Source organism: Electrophorus electricus, chromosome 15 (genome assembly GCF_041902795.1).
Source record: "Electrophorus electricus isolate QZ-2024a chromosome 15, ASM4190279v1, whole genome shotgun sequence".
NCBI classification, from domain to species: Eukaryota; Metazoa; Chordata; class Actinopteri; order Gymnotiformes; family Gymnotidae; genus Electrophorus; species Electrophorus electricus.
The window spans coordinates 16,340,001-16,356,025 of NC_137511.1; the positions used below are offsets into that span (position 1 = coordinate 16,340,001).

A 16,025-nucleotide genomic window follows, 5' to 3' on the forward strand; every position below is an offset into this window, starting at 1 on the left:
TGGCAATTCAGGACACAAACACAATGTCTCACTTTTTAAAAATGACTTTCACACCAGAGCACAGCAGAATAATAAAATTATCGAAAAAAAACAAGAGAAGAATGTGGGGTAATTGGCTGGAGTCAATGCAAGAGTCGGCTGTGAAGGTACCTTGTAGTATTAAACATGCACATTTAAAATACATTTTGAGGAAAATTGAATATGAAGTGACGATAAGACTCTGATTATTGTAGAAAAGCGAAATTATTCAAAAGGGACTTTTTCTGCATTACACTCACTAAGGCTACACAGTACGTGATTCCTTCATCACTACTGCAATATCAGCCTTTCCAATATTAATCTCACAAAAGGCTACAATAAGCACATATGCCCTCTCACAAACCACACATATTCATATTTCATGTCCTGATGCCCCTCATGTCATTTCAGAAAAGTATTCTATGGTTGACATTTGCATGTGTGTAAACAGATTTTAACCTCCATTTAATCATGTCACAGGGGTTCAGCAGAATTGCATTTTTGGCTATATCATGCAGCCTTACTCTAAATCCAAACTTTCACTGCTAGAGTGATAAGTAGCTTAATTTTTAATTAACTTAGTAAACATTGCTGTTTGTCCAATACCACACCATCACCAAAGCCTAAAATATCACAATGTTTTTCTCCCATCATATCATTCATTCATTCAGTCTTCTATCATATTTGATCCTAAATGCAGCTTTGAAGCCTTAGACTGCAATAAACATACTAAGGCTACACCAGGAACAATCTTTCTTATTCAGCTGCTGCAGACATGCACCATGTCAAAGATTTTGCACCATGCTTGCATCCTACAGCTAATATTCAAAACAACATTCTAGCTGTGGCATGTGCAGTCATAGAAGCCTTTTAGTCAGAGGATAAGTTTCACTCCCCTTCACTGTGTGACACAGCGAGCTCAAAATGTATTTGAACAGGGTTCTTTTGTGGTGCTTTGGCTCAGTGCTCCAGTCAATAGACAATAACTGGTTTGGTTAAAGCAGTGCTGTATATCAGATGCAAGTTATTTATAATATAATAAATATGTATACTATTTACCTGGCATAAGAGAAGATGGCTTTGGTGTAAGTGAGTATAAGGAAGCGGTCAACAAGGCCCGATGACACACTAATTAACTGGCTCCTATTTTGTTCTTTAACTTCAGGTCAAACTCAAATGTAGAGTTGGCACCTCAGTATAATTCATTCCTGGTACTAAACCTAGGCATAATTAAGGAAAGCAGTCAGTCGTTGCACCTCTGACTATAAATGGGGGTGCAAGTGAGTAGTCCCTCCAGTCTCAAACCAAAGTAATGAATCATCTCAAGCCAAATGAATTCTACACTTGTAAATGATTACAGAAATGAGAATTTGCATCCTCGTCCATCACTGCTTTTCTTCTGTAATGACTGCTACCAACCAAGTGAACAATGTTGGTAATGACAAGAACTACAAAAACATTTGAAATTCACTTATAAGCTTGCACCACAACACAGTAGGAAACCTGCTGAAACCTGTACATTATTGTCAAAACCACTGAACCCCTTAAGAGTCAAGGGTCATAGTGTGCTGGCTGCTAAATCACCCTGAGCAAACCTTCTCAAAATATTTTACATATTAACTAAGTTATGGACTGGAACATCTGATTTTTGCCAGAGGGACAAAAAGTGCAGTACATGTACTGCATATATTACTGTCTATAAAGTACACATCAAACTACCCACTTTTTTAGAAACATTTATTTTTTAGAAATACTTTGGTGTACAGTCCCCTCTGTTCTCATGCACAGTTTTTGTTAACTTTTCTACAAATCTCCAGACCTCTAACTTTTCACCACACATTATTTTTAGTAGACAATTCTCTTAGATCCCAGCAGTGACATTGAGACCTACATCTATAAGACTGCCTAAAAGACTAGACAGTATGTGGAAATACAAGATTATATTAATATAATGATTGCTGAGCATACACTTACATATTGTGACAGTGAGTCAGCTAGCATCTCATAGCTTGGTGTTAAAGTTAATTCCAAAGTGGTTAAATGCAATTAATATCAAGTGATTGTGGTGGTCAAGTCCTTAACATCCTCCCCTGACCATACCATCACAAGAGATAAGAGTCTCCAACATTCATCCAATAAGGGCAACCCATCATCTACACATCCTGTTCAATAACATTCATCCAACTTTCAACAAATGTCTAGACACCACACTTACTGACTGGCATGGGTGTCATTAGGCCCATTTTAGGGGAGCATTATTAGTTTAAATCATCAGTAGTGCTCATTCATTCTCTTATTCAGAGCTGCCATCATGTCTTCAAATTCACATACTGAGATTAAAGGGGCACTAGGACCTGGGGGAGGTGCTGCTGCTGTACAACAGACCTGAAACCTGAACCATAATTTGAGTCTGATTGCCCAAATTGATGAAATCTTTCATCAGACTATCTGTGACACCATTACCAATCGTTCTGCACCAATCGTTCGTTTTGCTAAAATCAGTTTGTGTCATGCTATGTGTGAGACAGAGGATCTGTGTGTCAGAGAATGTTGCTGAAGACTGTAACCAACATAAAAATAAAGAATGCATAATTTGGATGTCTATCACAATTGTCCAAAATGAAATCACATTGACATGCTAGTGAAAAACCCATTAAGCAACAGTAAAGGAATCCTGTTGACTGATGTACATGCTAATGCTAATGTGACATTAGCAAACTAAAAACAACGCCAACATTAAACAGTGCTGCATTTAGCACAGGTGTTCATAGAAGGTTCTTTTTCATTTTTACAATTCTCCTGGGAGGCTTAGACCCCTATTCATAAATCTCTAAAGAGGCACCTGCTGACTGGTCACAGTAATAATAATAATAATAATAATAATAATAATAAAATCTATTTACTGCCACATAGTCTCTCCAGAACTGGGTATTAATGTCATGTATTTAAACTAAACTACAAAACAGTGTTGACGATGATATGGTTTATGATACATCACAATATTAAGGCACCCATCGATATCACTGCTACGCTGATATTTACATGAGGATGTATGGTATTTGTGTGATATATTGTGTAGCACTTCAAAAAGTCATCACACACACACACACACACACACAAACACACACTTCTTAATTTTTCTTTAAATCTTCTTGTCTCATCATACTCTGACCAAATTATTTAAAATTCATCTGTTCAGGAATGACGACTAAGAGCATCTTGAGTTTACTAGTAGTTTAACTCATCAGTGTGAATGCAGGTCTATTTCCCATTTCTTCAACAACAGAAGCAACCTTGATGTTTGAATGAAGCAATGCCTTCCATATACATCCATTTCAGCCTTCTGGAGCAGGGGTGTTCACCAGGACTTCAACCCACTCAAGATCCGAGACTGGCAAGACAACAAAATGGTCATAGTATTGTACATTACAGTGGAAAGTCCAGGTTCCTTAATACCATTACTTGCATTTGAATGAGATAAACATTAAGCTGGGTCCATCACTAAGGGCAGAACTATTTTGTCACTTGCTTTTACACAGCTGAACATGAATATTTCCCTATTATTCTGTAGGAAAACATCTAAGAAAGTGCATATTTATAAAGAATCTCATAGTAACAGGAACAACAGAGCTAGCAAATTCTCTAACAATCTTGTGCATTCATTAGGATGTAAAAGGAGACATTTTTAAAGAGTTATTCCTCCTAAATTATGCTTTTATATCAAGGTTGTCTTTCATATCAGCAACTCTTCTAAGCATATTTCACACAAAACATACATCTACCTTACCAGAACAACAGTGCAACAACACTAATGACTACTTGAAAAGCCTCAGAAAGCAAGTAGAAGAGTAACAGGTTTTGTTTGTTTAACCATTCAGTCGAGTACACTGAAAAGAGTCATGATGAGTCAGGAATGAACCACACAAAGGCAAACACCTCTGACCCAAACAACAGACAATAGTGTAGCTTTAACTCTCCTGAGCTACAAGAATGATGGAAGAGATCTCTGATATGTATGGAGTCCATGTCATGGCTCCTTGCTCATCACAAATTTCTCTTAAATATTTCATGATCTCACAAAATCACCTAACTGCAAGATGCCTAATGGATGCTTCTCAGGCTGATGAGAATGTTATCCATCTTCAGTTTATGTATCACACTATGCAGGATATTTACAGAATGTTGTATTTCTCTGAAACCATAAACTCAATCATCAAAGTTCTAGGTTTGCCCTGGAGCCGTGCAAACTTGTAACCTCATGATGAAGTAGAAAATGTCATGTTCTCGTAAGTCCTCATGTCTCTCAGAGTTTTGGCTTGTTTTTGGTCATTTGGCCATCTTACAATACCAAGCAATAATGTTCAAGTAATTACATATCAGTCAAGATGCCGGTAAGTTTTCACCTTCCTACTGAACATCTTTTAAAAGAAGATGTTTAAAAGATCACCAGAAAACATGTTGTTGTGTTTCAGTTAAATCTGTGAGAACAGGCATTTTTAAGAAAACAAATTATATTCCTTTGTTCAAATATAAAAAAAGTTGAAACAATAGAAACTTTCTGAATGAATGGTTTTCTGATGCTGGAATGGTACAGACCCTTATAAATGTTGAATACAGAATTAAAAGCATGGCTGGCAGAGTAATTAAATCATGCCCCACTGACAAATAACATCTGTCCTCGACAGAATTGGTGTAAAAATAAAGGAAAGTCTGGCTTCTTTCCACCTTGTAACAAACACTCCAAGACAGCTGGGAACCAAAGGCTTCCTCAGCCAAAATGTATCCTTCCTCGAAATTGATTTTCAAATCAATGCCCCCTCTTCCGTTGTGATGAAAAAGGGTAGGTCAACAGGCAACAAAGGAAGGGTTATTCTACAGAAGACATGTGGGGGGACAGGGACTAAAGCGAGAAAGCTCAGCATGGTGTTCGGAGGTGTTCTCTTACCCCTGCTGCGAAGCCCAGGCTGCCATCCAAGATGTGCTTCTGTAAGAAATGACAGAACAGGACAGAAACAGAGAGAAAGAGGGAGACCAGTCAAGATGCAAAACCGTCTGAGTAGTTTCTTCAACAATATCTTTATTCGGAAGAAAGATGGGCTTGAACCGCCAAGATCTGGAGAACCCACCAGAAGTGCTGCTCATGACAAAATGCTCAAACAGCATTTTACCAGAGAGGAGACAGTGTCAGTGCTGCATACATGTCCGATATTTTCCTACCAAGCTAAAAGCCAGTTGCAACAGTTGTGTGAGGAGAGTGAAGGCTTGCTCTGTCCATGGTTACGCTTGCCCTTTTCTAACAGAATTTCAGTAATCAGAGCTGCTAAAAAAAGATTAGGTCACAATTGATTACAATCACACAGGACACTAGTAAGCTATGCCAAGTCATATGGACTCAGAGTAAAAATTGATTTTCCCTACACAGTAATATGAAAAAGGGGCTAGGTGAAAATGTAAGTGGCTTTATGCACAAATATGGCACTATTTTTAGCATAGGGGAGAAAGGCTTTGCTTGCCATAGCCAATTGTGAAACATGACCCCATAGAACTTAGACACGGTACCCAGATTACTTCAGTATGTGGACATTTAAAGCAGTTCTCACTGCCAACAAGTTTCACTCTGAGAACAGACTCCTGCCAACATGCCCATATGAGTTCAGACACCAAAGTGCAGCGCCTTTGCCTTCTGTAATGACTTAAAACACTGGATCCAAGCTGCTTACAACAGACAACTACGATCCTCACCTTTATGGCCAAAACTACGTGGACCACCTGACGCTCACACCAATTTGAATTTGCTGAACATACATTTCCAAAAACATGGGTATTGAGTTGCACAATTCTTTGCAGATATAGCAGTCTCCAAACATCCATTTTCCCACAACATTTTAGAGTGTGTGGGGCAATTTGTTCCCAGTCAGTCAAAAGAGCATTTACAAGGTCAGACACTGATGCTGGACAAGAAGACGTTCCTCACAATTGACATTCCAGTACATCCCAAAGGTGTTCAGTGGGGTTGGGGATAGGGTTCTGTGCAGGCCACTGGAGCCCCTCATCAAAGCACATCTATATGGACCTCATGTTGGGCAAGGAGACACAGCCATGCTGGAACAGGAAAGGGCCTCAGCCAAACTGTTACCACAAAGTTTGAAGCATATAACTGTCAAAATTGTAAAAGGGGCTTAGCCCAAACCCTGAAAGCCAGCCCTGTGACTTATCCCTCCCCCAACAAGCTTTACTGGATTTATGCAATCCAGTTGCTAGTATCCTCCTGGCATCTGCAAATGACAGATCCATCAGAATGGATATAATAGTGAAGTATGAATAGTGAGCAAATAGTGAAGTATGAATCAGCACTCCAAAAAACACAGTTCCACTACCTCAGGGTCAATGGTTACATGCTTTACACCACCACAGCCTATGCTTGGCATTGCATATAGTGATTATAGGCTTGTTACATAGGTTCAGCTATGCATTTCTTGAAACTTCCACACTCGTGGTTCTTGTGCCGATGTTGCTACCAGAGATAATCTGTAATGAGTGATGCAAGGGAGGATAGGTTGTTACAGCACTCGACTGTCCCACAACATGGTCTACCGCTTCAGGGCTCAGCTGTTCTTGTGCCTGGAAGCTTCCATTTCACAATCATAGCATTTACAGTTGACTGGCAGATCAGAAATTTTAAAAGGTGCTATCCTATGACAATGCTAAATTTAAAAGGTCACTCAGCTTCTCAGTGGAACCCATCCTACTACCAGTGTTTGTCTTTGAAGACTGCATGATTATATGCTTTGTTTTATACACCTGCTCACAATGGGTGTGACTGAAAAACCTGAAATTAATAACAAGGATGGCTGTTCACATATTTTTGGCTATCCAATAAAACAGGCCTGCTACTTGGGGAAATATGATGAGACAAAACAGCACATACAACACACTGACACACCATCACTTACAGCTATTAAAAGTGATCAGTTTAATTAAAAGAAACAAACATCAGGCAAACATGTGGGCATAGTTTTCTCAAGCTGCTGACAGAGACGGAACCAAAAGAAACTTGTGTATGTTTCTCACTTACACTCATCTGCCTTACAGTGGCCTTCAGCCATAAGACAAAAAGATCTGATCCAGCCTCCAGGCAGCAAACCCCCCCACCACCACCACCACCACCCCCACCACCACCGAGCCCAAAGAGACAAAAAGCTAAAAACATAAATGCAGGACTCATAGTTGGGAGCAGGTCTAGGGTGAACATGCTTAGCTGGAGTCAGAATCAAGTGTGTTCAGTCATGAGAGGGAAAAGCCCAAAAAGCAGTCCCATGCAGTCTGTGATTCCTAATAATCTGTCTTCCAAAAGGAGTTACCCCTAAAGACAGCCAAGCAAGCAAAAAACAGTAATAGAAATTAGATTTGACCAAATTCTCCTCCAGCCTACCTGTCTGCCTGAGAAGATGAAAACCACGGCAGACCCCGCAGCCGTCAACCCCCAAGTAAAAAGGGTTCCCAAGAGGGCCTGAACCACAGGACTGTGGCCTGGCAGCATGGTACCTAACCTGTCATATGAGAGAGTTGAAGAGGAGCAGGATGTGAAGTTTACTCAAGATTTTACTCACAAGACGAGGGTGTGTACCAACTATTCAAAATCCTGTTTCCTTAGCTAGTAGTTCTAAGAACACAAAGCTTTTAAACTTGGATATAGCTGCAGGCACGTTTCATACAGCTAGGAAACAAATTACGGTTCGTTAGCCACTTTTGTTTTTCTAGATAATTAACTAGGTTAGCTACTCTTTTAGATTACTCGCTTCCCATGCGCTTAAGAGTTCCTCAAGTGTCAGAATATTACGCCCACACGAATGTAAGAACTGTGTATGAACTGAATTACCTGGTTAAATTCCTTGTTTATTCGCATTAAGTTGGCTAGCCTGCTCACTTGCAAATAACGTTGTCCTGCTGACTAACTTAGCCAACTAGCTAGCGAGCTAACCCTACCTAAGTTACATGGCTATCATGCAGCACATATCATTGCTACGCAGTTCTCGGGTTTTCATAATTTTGACATCTGAGAACAATATGTCTTTCTATCCGCGTTTTAATTCATTCTACCATAAAGAACCGCTTGCTATACTTACTGTCAATGCAGGAACCAACGGACAAAGTCCACGGTATTTACTTCCTGCTTCCCTGTACACGTGTCTACGAGTTCTCGCAAGCCCCTCCCCTCTTCACACGCGGATAGAAAGACATTGTTCTCAGATGTCAAAATTATGAAAACTTGTGACTGAGGTAAGTATTTAAAATAACTAGTCAGGTGAGCGCATTTTAATGGCCTGTTTTACATTTCAGGTGGGTTCGTTATGCCACATAACATTATTTAATCACATTACAGTGACTGGAATTAATGAAATCCTATAGTTTGAATAAAAAAATAGACACCCGAACAAAAAATCGATTCTATTTTATTCTCTGTGCATTAAATATCTGCATTTATAAATATATGCGTTATCTTCTAAGCACTTTAAACAACCCTAACATTATTGTGATAGTATTACTGAGAGGAAATAAAACAAAACAACTAACACTTATTTCTTTACCAAAAAAGGGGATGAGGAGAGAAACGTTTGCTGCCATGTGTTATCCAAATAAAGATATGATGGCGTTTCATCACAAAAAAACTATTGACATCAGATATTGACCTCTATATTTGATAGTTGTATTTCAGATTCTGCATCTATATACCTCTTTTCATACAAATCCAGATGTTCATTGCCAAAGATAGCTATTGTGGTCTGATCTGACCAGAGAACTTGGTTCTAATTAATGCTTTAATTGAAACTTGGGAAATCCCAGTTGTTTGTATTCATGGTTCGATGAGAATAGAGGCATTTAGCTGGCAAGCAGGGGAGACTTGGTGACCTCTGGAGTAAAATATCAAGAGAAAGACAGGCTTCTTTGCAGGGATTCTTTTTTTTCCCATTTTTTTTAAAGAAATATATCCTGTTGTGTGTGTGTGTGTGTGTGTGTGTGTGTGTGTGTGTGTGTGTGTGTGTGTGTGTGTGTGTGTGTTTCCTTTCAGTAGATATATATCAGATTCTAGATCCGGTTCCAGGTTTCCTCAACCTTTCTGACCTTGATCCCACTCCATTTATGTTGGGTGTGGGTTTTTGCCTTGTTTATATATCAGGTAGTTAAGGTAGTCTTTTGAATGTTTTTTTAATTATTATTTAGTGTGTATTTTTTCATTAGTGTGGGTCTTGTTTGTTTTTGTTCTTGTCTTGTTTATTGGTTTTGTTCACTTTGTCTTGTTTATTTGTTTTGTTGTTTAAATGGGGTATTTTGTAAATCTTTGCATACAACCAACATACTGGATTAATGTATCCAGTCTTGAATAACACAGATGTTAGTCAAGATAAAAATCATGAACAAGTACTTTTCCAAGAAACACTCAGCCAATCTGTGCAAAATACTTGTTAGGTGAACTTATCCCAAGGCTTTTCTGCTATGCCTCATTCTTTCTTATAGATGCTGCCTATAAGAGAGCATGGAATCTGTGGACTAAAAGACTTGCTACTCAGGTTCTGTGCTGTGCCGTGCACAACTGGCTGCTGCTACTCACCTCTTTGTTGACTGGATGTAAAAGAATTGTGCTGTCTGTTGATTGTTAATTGTCCTTTGGGTACTGAAATAGATACTATATAAGTGTAACTTCATTCATTCATTAATTCTGGCCAACTGTCATTTCAGCCATTTTTTGCTGCTGGATCTTATTATAGCTAAATTAATCTAAGGCTTGTGCAAGCTAATTCATTTTGCATTGCGAGACAATACGGCTATACAACAACATCCGTAGAGGTACTTGTAGCGGTGTGGCCCAAATGCCGAAGGGTGTGGAACAGGACGCACAGACTTCCTCGACATGGACTAACATTTATTTACATAACACATAACGGCACTCACATATAACACGAACGAAGAACACGAATACATTAACACTGACGAGATGAACATTTGCAATAACGACGCCAACATTTATCTTAACCCGCTACATTAACAATGACCAACACACTGCACACAATGACAAGGGTGTATATACATAAATATGAAAAAGGTGCAGGTGGGGTTACAAACAAAACAACCCTCCCACTGCAAGTGGCAGGCAAACCACGTGACTCGCGAGAGGCGAGCGTTCCGTGACAGTACTTGGCTAAACAAAAAATACACGTAATATTCAAGTTTCCCAAAAGCGTCACAGAGCAATAATCAGATTGCTGTAAGTATCATGTTTTGTATTCTTTATAGCAATAACATTTATGACAAGTAAAACATTTGTAGCTTCTGCATATTTTTCATGAAATGGCAAGACATAAATTTGTATATAATTCTAATTATTTTAGAATTTTTTGAAAGCTCAGTTAAAAGCTAACAGAAGGGCTAAATTGCCTTTCACTGAACCTTTTTTTTTTCAGAAAGCACTCAACCTCTAAAAGCATGTCCACAGGAAAAAAGTGTCTTCCTGCATTGCATCAATAAAAGCATCTTCCTGCATTGTAAAATTGTCCACAGATGGGGAAAGAAACAAAGTAAAAGGTTCAATATGTTTTCAGCCTCACACACATTGCAGAATGTCTTGAACTGATGGATGGAATTTAACCTCATAACCTCTGAGGAGTTTATCCTCCACTTCAGGCCATTCACCCTTCGTTTTCCACCGTTCAGCAAGACAGAGAGAGCCACTCATCATTATTACCTCAACAGAGGCCGAACATCATTCCATCATAAAAGAAAACAAAACAAACAAAAGAGATTTTTCATATGGCATATGGAAATGATCATTTATGACCTGATATGTCTTCTGGTAGACAGATGATCGCTTAAGAGCAAATGAATTACTTTGTGCAGCATCTGAAATATGAAAACACACTAGAACTTCAAGTGTAATACAAGAGTCATGTCCTAGTTCTCTTTTGGCTGCCATTGCTTGGTGATTGAATGGGTGTTATTTTAAGATCTGTTGCCATAGTGAAAGGCAAGATCCATCGAATGCACAATTCCTAAGTAGTTCCACATAATTCTCATTCAAAATGTTGAAAACATGCTAAGCATGATGGTCAGAGTGACTCAGTGTGAAGAGTCTTGCATGCTGGTATAATGAACCACAATGACACCAGCAAGCTCAATTTGTAGTCAAAAGCCAAAAGCACTGGTCACGCTGACAACATGATGAATAGGTCCAGCGAGCACACATCACATTAACACATGGATCCAGCTATATGATGACATAGAGGCTCATTGTAACAGCTCAAAAACAATGCGAGGGGTAAAACATAATTTGGTCTGTAATTACAGAAAACCTTTTAGCTCTCTGTTTAATAGGTTGATGTTTTGCTTCTTGTGAACCCTCTCATGTTTGGTTTTGTTCCCAACTAAAACTATGTTACTTAAATATACCCATAGCACCCTATCAGTCACTAATATCGATACAGTCTAGCCCTGCTGTTACACTAAGTGTTATTGGAGCCCCTCTAGGTTTATTGGAAACTGCAAGTGACAAGCTGCCTGTCTGGGACATTGTAACCCTGTCATGACTCAGAACTATAAAGGCATTTCCAAGTTTCCTGTCATGGCTGGGAGACCTACTAAAACTTTTGAGAACTTCCTCTTGCACAGGAGCAATTACAGAGTCCCATACCACTCATCCCAGACGCAGACAGTGGTGTTTGTACATCACGGATGCTGTTCAGAAAAGCATTCATTCATTTCTTCCTCCAATTAAGAAGGGAGGAAATACTGTTGATGTGGGAGCTCCTTGCCAAAAAGGCATAAAAAGATACAGAACTTTAAAAAACCAAGAATTAGTTAGCTTTGTCAACAGGCAAATAAAAACACATTGCAATATTTATTCTTGTGAAGCACATTAAAAAATGTTATTACCAAGGTCAGTAGTCATTTCTTTGAATGCTGAGTAGTTTATGTCCATGGGAAGAATCTCAGTGACATTTCTTGTCACTTTTTTGTCTGTATGTTTTAGGATGCCAAGCTGCTTAGATGAAGGCATTTTATCAGCCTATCTTTCATTTAAGGTAGAAATATGTTGTGAATCCCACCAAATAGCATTTTTTACATATTTTACAGGGTAAGGTCCATTATTTAGGTCTATACACCGAATGCAGTCACTAAACTAGTAGTCTCTCTGGTCTTTTCATCATTATATCCACCCCCCTCCCCCCACCTTTATGTTATCCTGATTCCTGCTATACTAATAAGTATAGGCTGCGTTCTGTAAATGAAACACACTTGGAGGAACAAATGGCTTATGGAAAATGCAGATGTGCCAGGTGGCTAATGGAAGTTGCAAGGAAGAAATCTGACGTCTTCTGCATGGAGGTGGATCTGACACATGGAGGCGGATCTGACACATGGAGGTGGATCTGATACATGGAGGCAGAACTGATGCATCTTGGCCCTCCACCTCCACTCTCCCTTTCCTGCTTTGTCCTGTTTTGTCTGGTCCTCAACACGGCATGCCTAACCTGAGCAGTGCCAGCATGCACCAGCTGGTGCACTGGGGGTGGGTGGTCATTCCAGCAATGCGTGTCTGAAGAGGAACAGCACAGAGGTGACATGATTCATGAGCTCAACTGCACCCACCTCCCCTTTTATCTGATGCTACTCCCCACATCATAGCCCACAGCGCTGCCTCCAGGTGATGAACGATCCCTCTGACCACTGCATGAGCAAAGGTGCAGAGAGCGATTCATAAGGGGGGAAGGGGGGGATTTTAAAGTGTGGATAAAAAAAGGTAGCAGAGAGTGAAAGTGTAGAGTGCCTCCACCTCCAGGACCGGTCCTCTGGGAATGTGTCTGAAAGGTGGGTGGCCCAAAAGGGAAGTTTGCAGGGGTTGGAGGGGGACGGAGAATGTTCAATCCCCCACTGAACTGCAAGGCAAGGAGAGAAACAGAGGGGTGGAGAGAGGAAAAGGGGAGAAATGCACGCAAGGGAGGGAATGTTGAGGGAGATAAAAAAAAAAAAAAAGCAGAGGAGGCCACAGAGCACTTTAGAGAAGAAAACATTTAGTTATGAAAACAAAAAGTAGTGTAACAGATGGCACCTTGGACACCACATGACAATGGAATGGAAGGAGCCGGCACCACTTATCAGATAAACAGCCCAGATGGAATAAGGCTGTCACTGCGTCACTTCTCTCTCACACACATGCAGACACACAGAGATAAACGAGCACCCTCTGAACACTGCTGAAGAGCTATATAAGAACTCGTCAAGAGGGTTTATCACCCACTACTTTTCTCTGAAGGGCTGTGGAGCACTGTGGGAATTTTCTTCAGACAGATCTGTCTCTTAACATCTAACCAGCGGTTTGACTGCTAGAGGGGTTGAAAAAGGTTGAAAGGTGACTCCAGAAAACTTTTGCATTTTTTTATTTCATACATATTGATTCCTTGGAGCATGTGGCAACAATAACTGGTAAAACAAACCAACTGTTTTTACTTCTGTTTTCAATGAGGAAACCAACTTTCGAGATGTAAGCTTGCTCATTTTACAGAGTAACACTTATTTGGAAGAGCTTTTGCTTTTGATTTCTGTTTCTTGTTTTATTGACGCTGGTTCTTTGATCTGAAATGGAAGCTACTGAACCTTTCCGAATGTTTTCAGACAACGAGTCTACTCTGGAATTAGGCAGCAGGTTAGTTCACAGCTTTGAGGCTCCTCAGACCTTTGATGCCTTCAGTGTGGCCATGGCTGTCCTCCACCTAGCAGTATGCATCGTGGGATTGGGTGGGAACTCTCTGGTCATAATTGCCATCCTCAAGCTGGATAAAATGGCCTCAGCTACAACCGTGTACATCTTCAACCTGGCTTTGGCCGATGGACTTTTTATGGTGGGGCTCCCTTTTGTGGCCTTTCAGAACTTCCACAACAAGTGGATCTTTGGCGATGTGGCCTGCAAACTGGTCATGGTCCTGGATGGAATCAACCAGTTCACCAGTGTCTTCTGCCTCACAGTTATGAGTGTGGACCGCTATATGGCTCTGGTAGACCCCGTACGTTTTGCTCGTTGGAGAACCCCAAAATGGGCAAAGATCATCTCCGCCTTCCTTTGGCTGTTCTCTCTGCTTCCTGTCCTGCCCATAGCACTTCACTTCTCTGTTCACTATGGCTTGTGCATGGCCGACACATTTGTGGTCAAGTGGTGGATGACCTTCCTCGCCTATACTTTCGTGCTTGGTTTCGTCCTGCCCTTTCTGGTGATGATCATCTTCTACACAGCTCTGGTGATGACCCTGAGAAGCTCCAGACAGCAGGACAGGAGCTTGCCCTCACAGGACAGCTTGAGTTTGGAGAAGCAGGTGACCAAGATGGTAGTAGCTGTGGTTGTTGTCTTTGGGATATGCTGGCTGCCTTTCTATGTCTTCAACTTCTGCTCACTGTACACCAACAACGTGCTGCTTGCCTTTGCCCGTGGCTTTGAGATTGCAGTGCTGCTGTCTTATTCTTGGAGTTGTGCCAATCCGATCCTGTATGCCTGCCTGTCAGAGACCTTTGGCAGGTACTTCCGAATTCTCCTCTGCCCCCGCAAGGACTCTCCCAGTATGCATTGCAACAGGGAAACTGAGGGCTATGACCTACGTGACACTAATGGACAGGATGTAAGTGTGCTCACTTAAAACTTTCCTGAATCTCAAATGTTGTAAATAACTTTACCTTTAAAGCATTTATAGTTTTACATTTAATTTTGTAGCATCCATATGTTCCTGTGTTGGTTTTGTTAATAGGTAATCTATATGCATAACGTTAATCATCTCCTACTGCATATTTTGAATTTAAAGCATTGCCTTTGTGAGATCCTGCTGCTGTGACAGGTGATAAGTGAACTGAGTTGTGGAAGACAGTGTTGATTTAGGGAAAACAAGTTTTGTTTGTGCCTATATGGGAGATAAATGTCATAATTATTCAGTCCATTTGAGCTTTTAATTTGTCCTGTCTATATCAGTGCTTTCCAGTCCCTTTGTTAAAAAATTTCCTGTTGCCATGTTTTTCACAAGGTGAAGATTCTCATCTGAATGTTACAAAGTACTAGATGACAGAAGAATGCAGGACATAAGGAGTTAGTTTAAAGAGGTTAATGGACTTGATGCCCTGAGAAACACTCGCATTGTCGACTGTGACGTGTCATAAATTACTTAAAATTCTCCACACGGTATGGTTTCACATATTGTTATGTTTTGAATATGTAAAATAATAATGGTGGTATAGTTTGGAGAACAAATATCGGTTTATATAATGTTTTCTGCTTCACCCATTGTCATTGTATCATTGTACATACTATTTTGCATTTCAATGTATTTGGCTGTTTTGTGGTATTTAATAGTAACAATTTATTTTTACTTTTTACATAATAGCGCTTATCACTACTATAAACAATGTCTTGTTCATAATATATTCATCATGTACCAACTTAATAAAATAATACATTGTTTGGCAGCTTTTTGAGACAGGTGTGTACTGTTATCTCTCCTAATCAAACTTTATAAAACAAACAAACAAAAAGAAAAAAATAATGGAAAAAATGAAGGAAGAAAAATGATAAACCACATATGTACTCAAGTCATTTAGAAGAACAGTATTGGTTTAAGGGAGTTTACATCCATGATGTCTTGTTCAGTGTTCCATTTCCATTAAATGTCACTGTGGTGTGAACTTGCTGACAATGTGACACTTGTTGTCCATTACACGAAAGTCACACGTGAGAGTCAAAGTTGGCAGCTCTAATTTGATTTACACAATGGAAGTAACCCATAACCAGTAAGTCTCTGGCATTGGGCCTGTGTTTAATAATAATTTCTGGTTTATTCAACATTGAAAAAGGACAGCTGTGGTTCAGTCCGCAAGGTTCAGTCATGGTCTAAACTCACAGTTTAAATACAAGAACTTCAGTAATGAAAATCTTTTAATAAATCCATGTATTAATATTGCAATAAACAAATTTGTAAACA

At 39.8% G+C, this 16,025-nt stretch overlaps 2 protein-coding genes across 5 annotated transcripts in view; one reads left to right on the forward strand and one right to left on the reverse strand.

The window, feature by feature from the left end:
• Nucleotides 1-8,199, reverse strand: part of slc39a11 (solute carrier family 39, member 11) — an 86,977-nt gene extending 78,778 nt beyond the window's left edge. For 2 of the 4 annotated variants that reach the window (XM_027005078.3, XM_027005076.3), the window contains exons 1-3: nt 8,145-8,199; nt 7,451-7,568; nt 4,964-5,002 (exon numbers count right to left, since the gene is read on the reverse strand). In XM_027005078.3, the coding sequence (XP_026860879.1) occupies nt 4,964-5,002; nt 7,451-7,558 (147 nt within the window). In that variant the 5' untranslated portion in view covers nt 7,559-7,568; nt 8,145-8,199. The other 2 variants (XM_027005077.3, XM_027005079.3) reach the window with 2 other exon arrangements.
• A 4,878-nt stretch (nt 8,200-13,077) lies between these two features.
• On the forward strand, nt 13,078-16,025 carry LOC113574281 (somatostatin receptor type 5). The gene is made up of 2 exons (XM_027005074.3): nt 13,078-14,678; nt 15,075-16,025. Exons 1-2 carry the CDS (start codon nt 13,650-13,652, stop codon nt 15,090-15,092), a joined length of 1,047 nt encoding a protein of 348 aa, XP_026860875.2. The 5' UTR covers nt 13,078-13,649; the 3' UTR covers nt 15,093-16,025.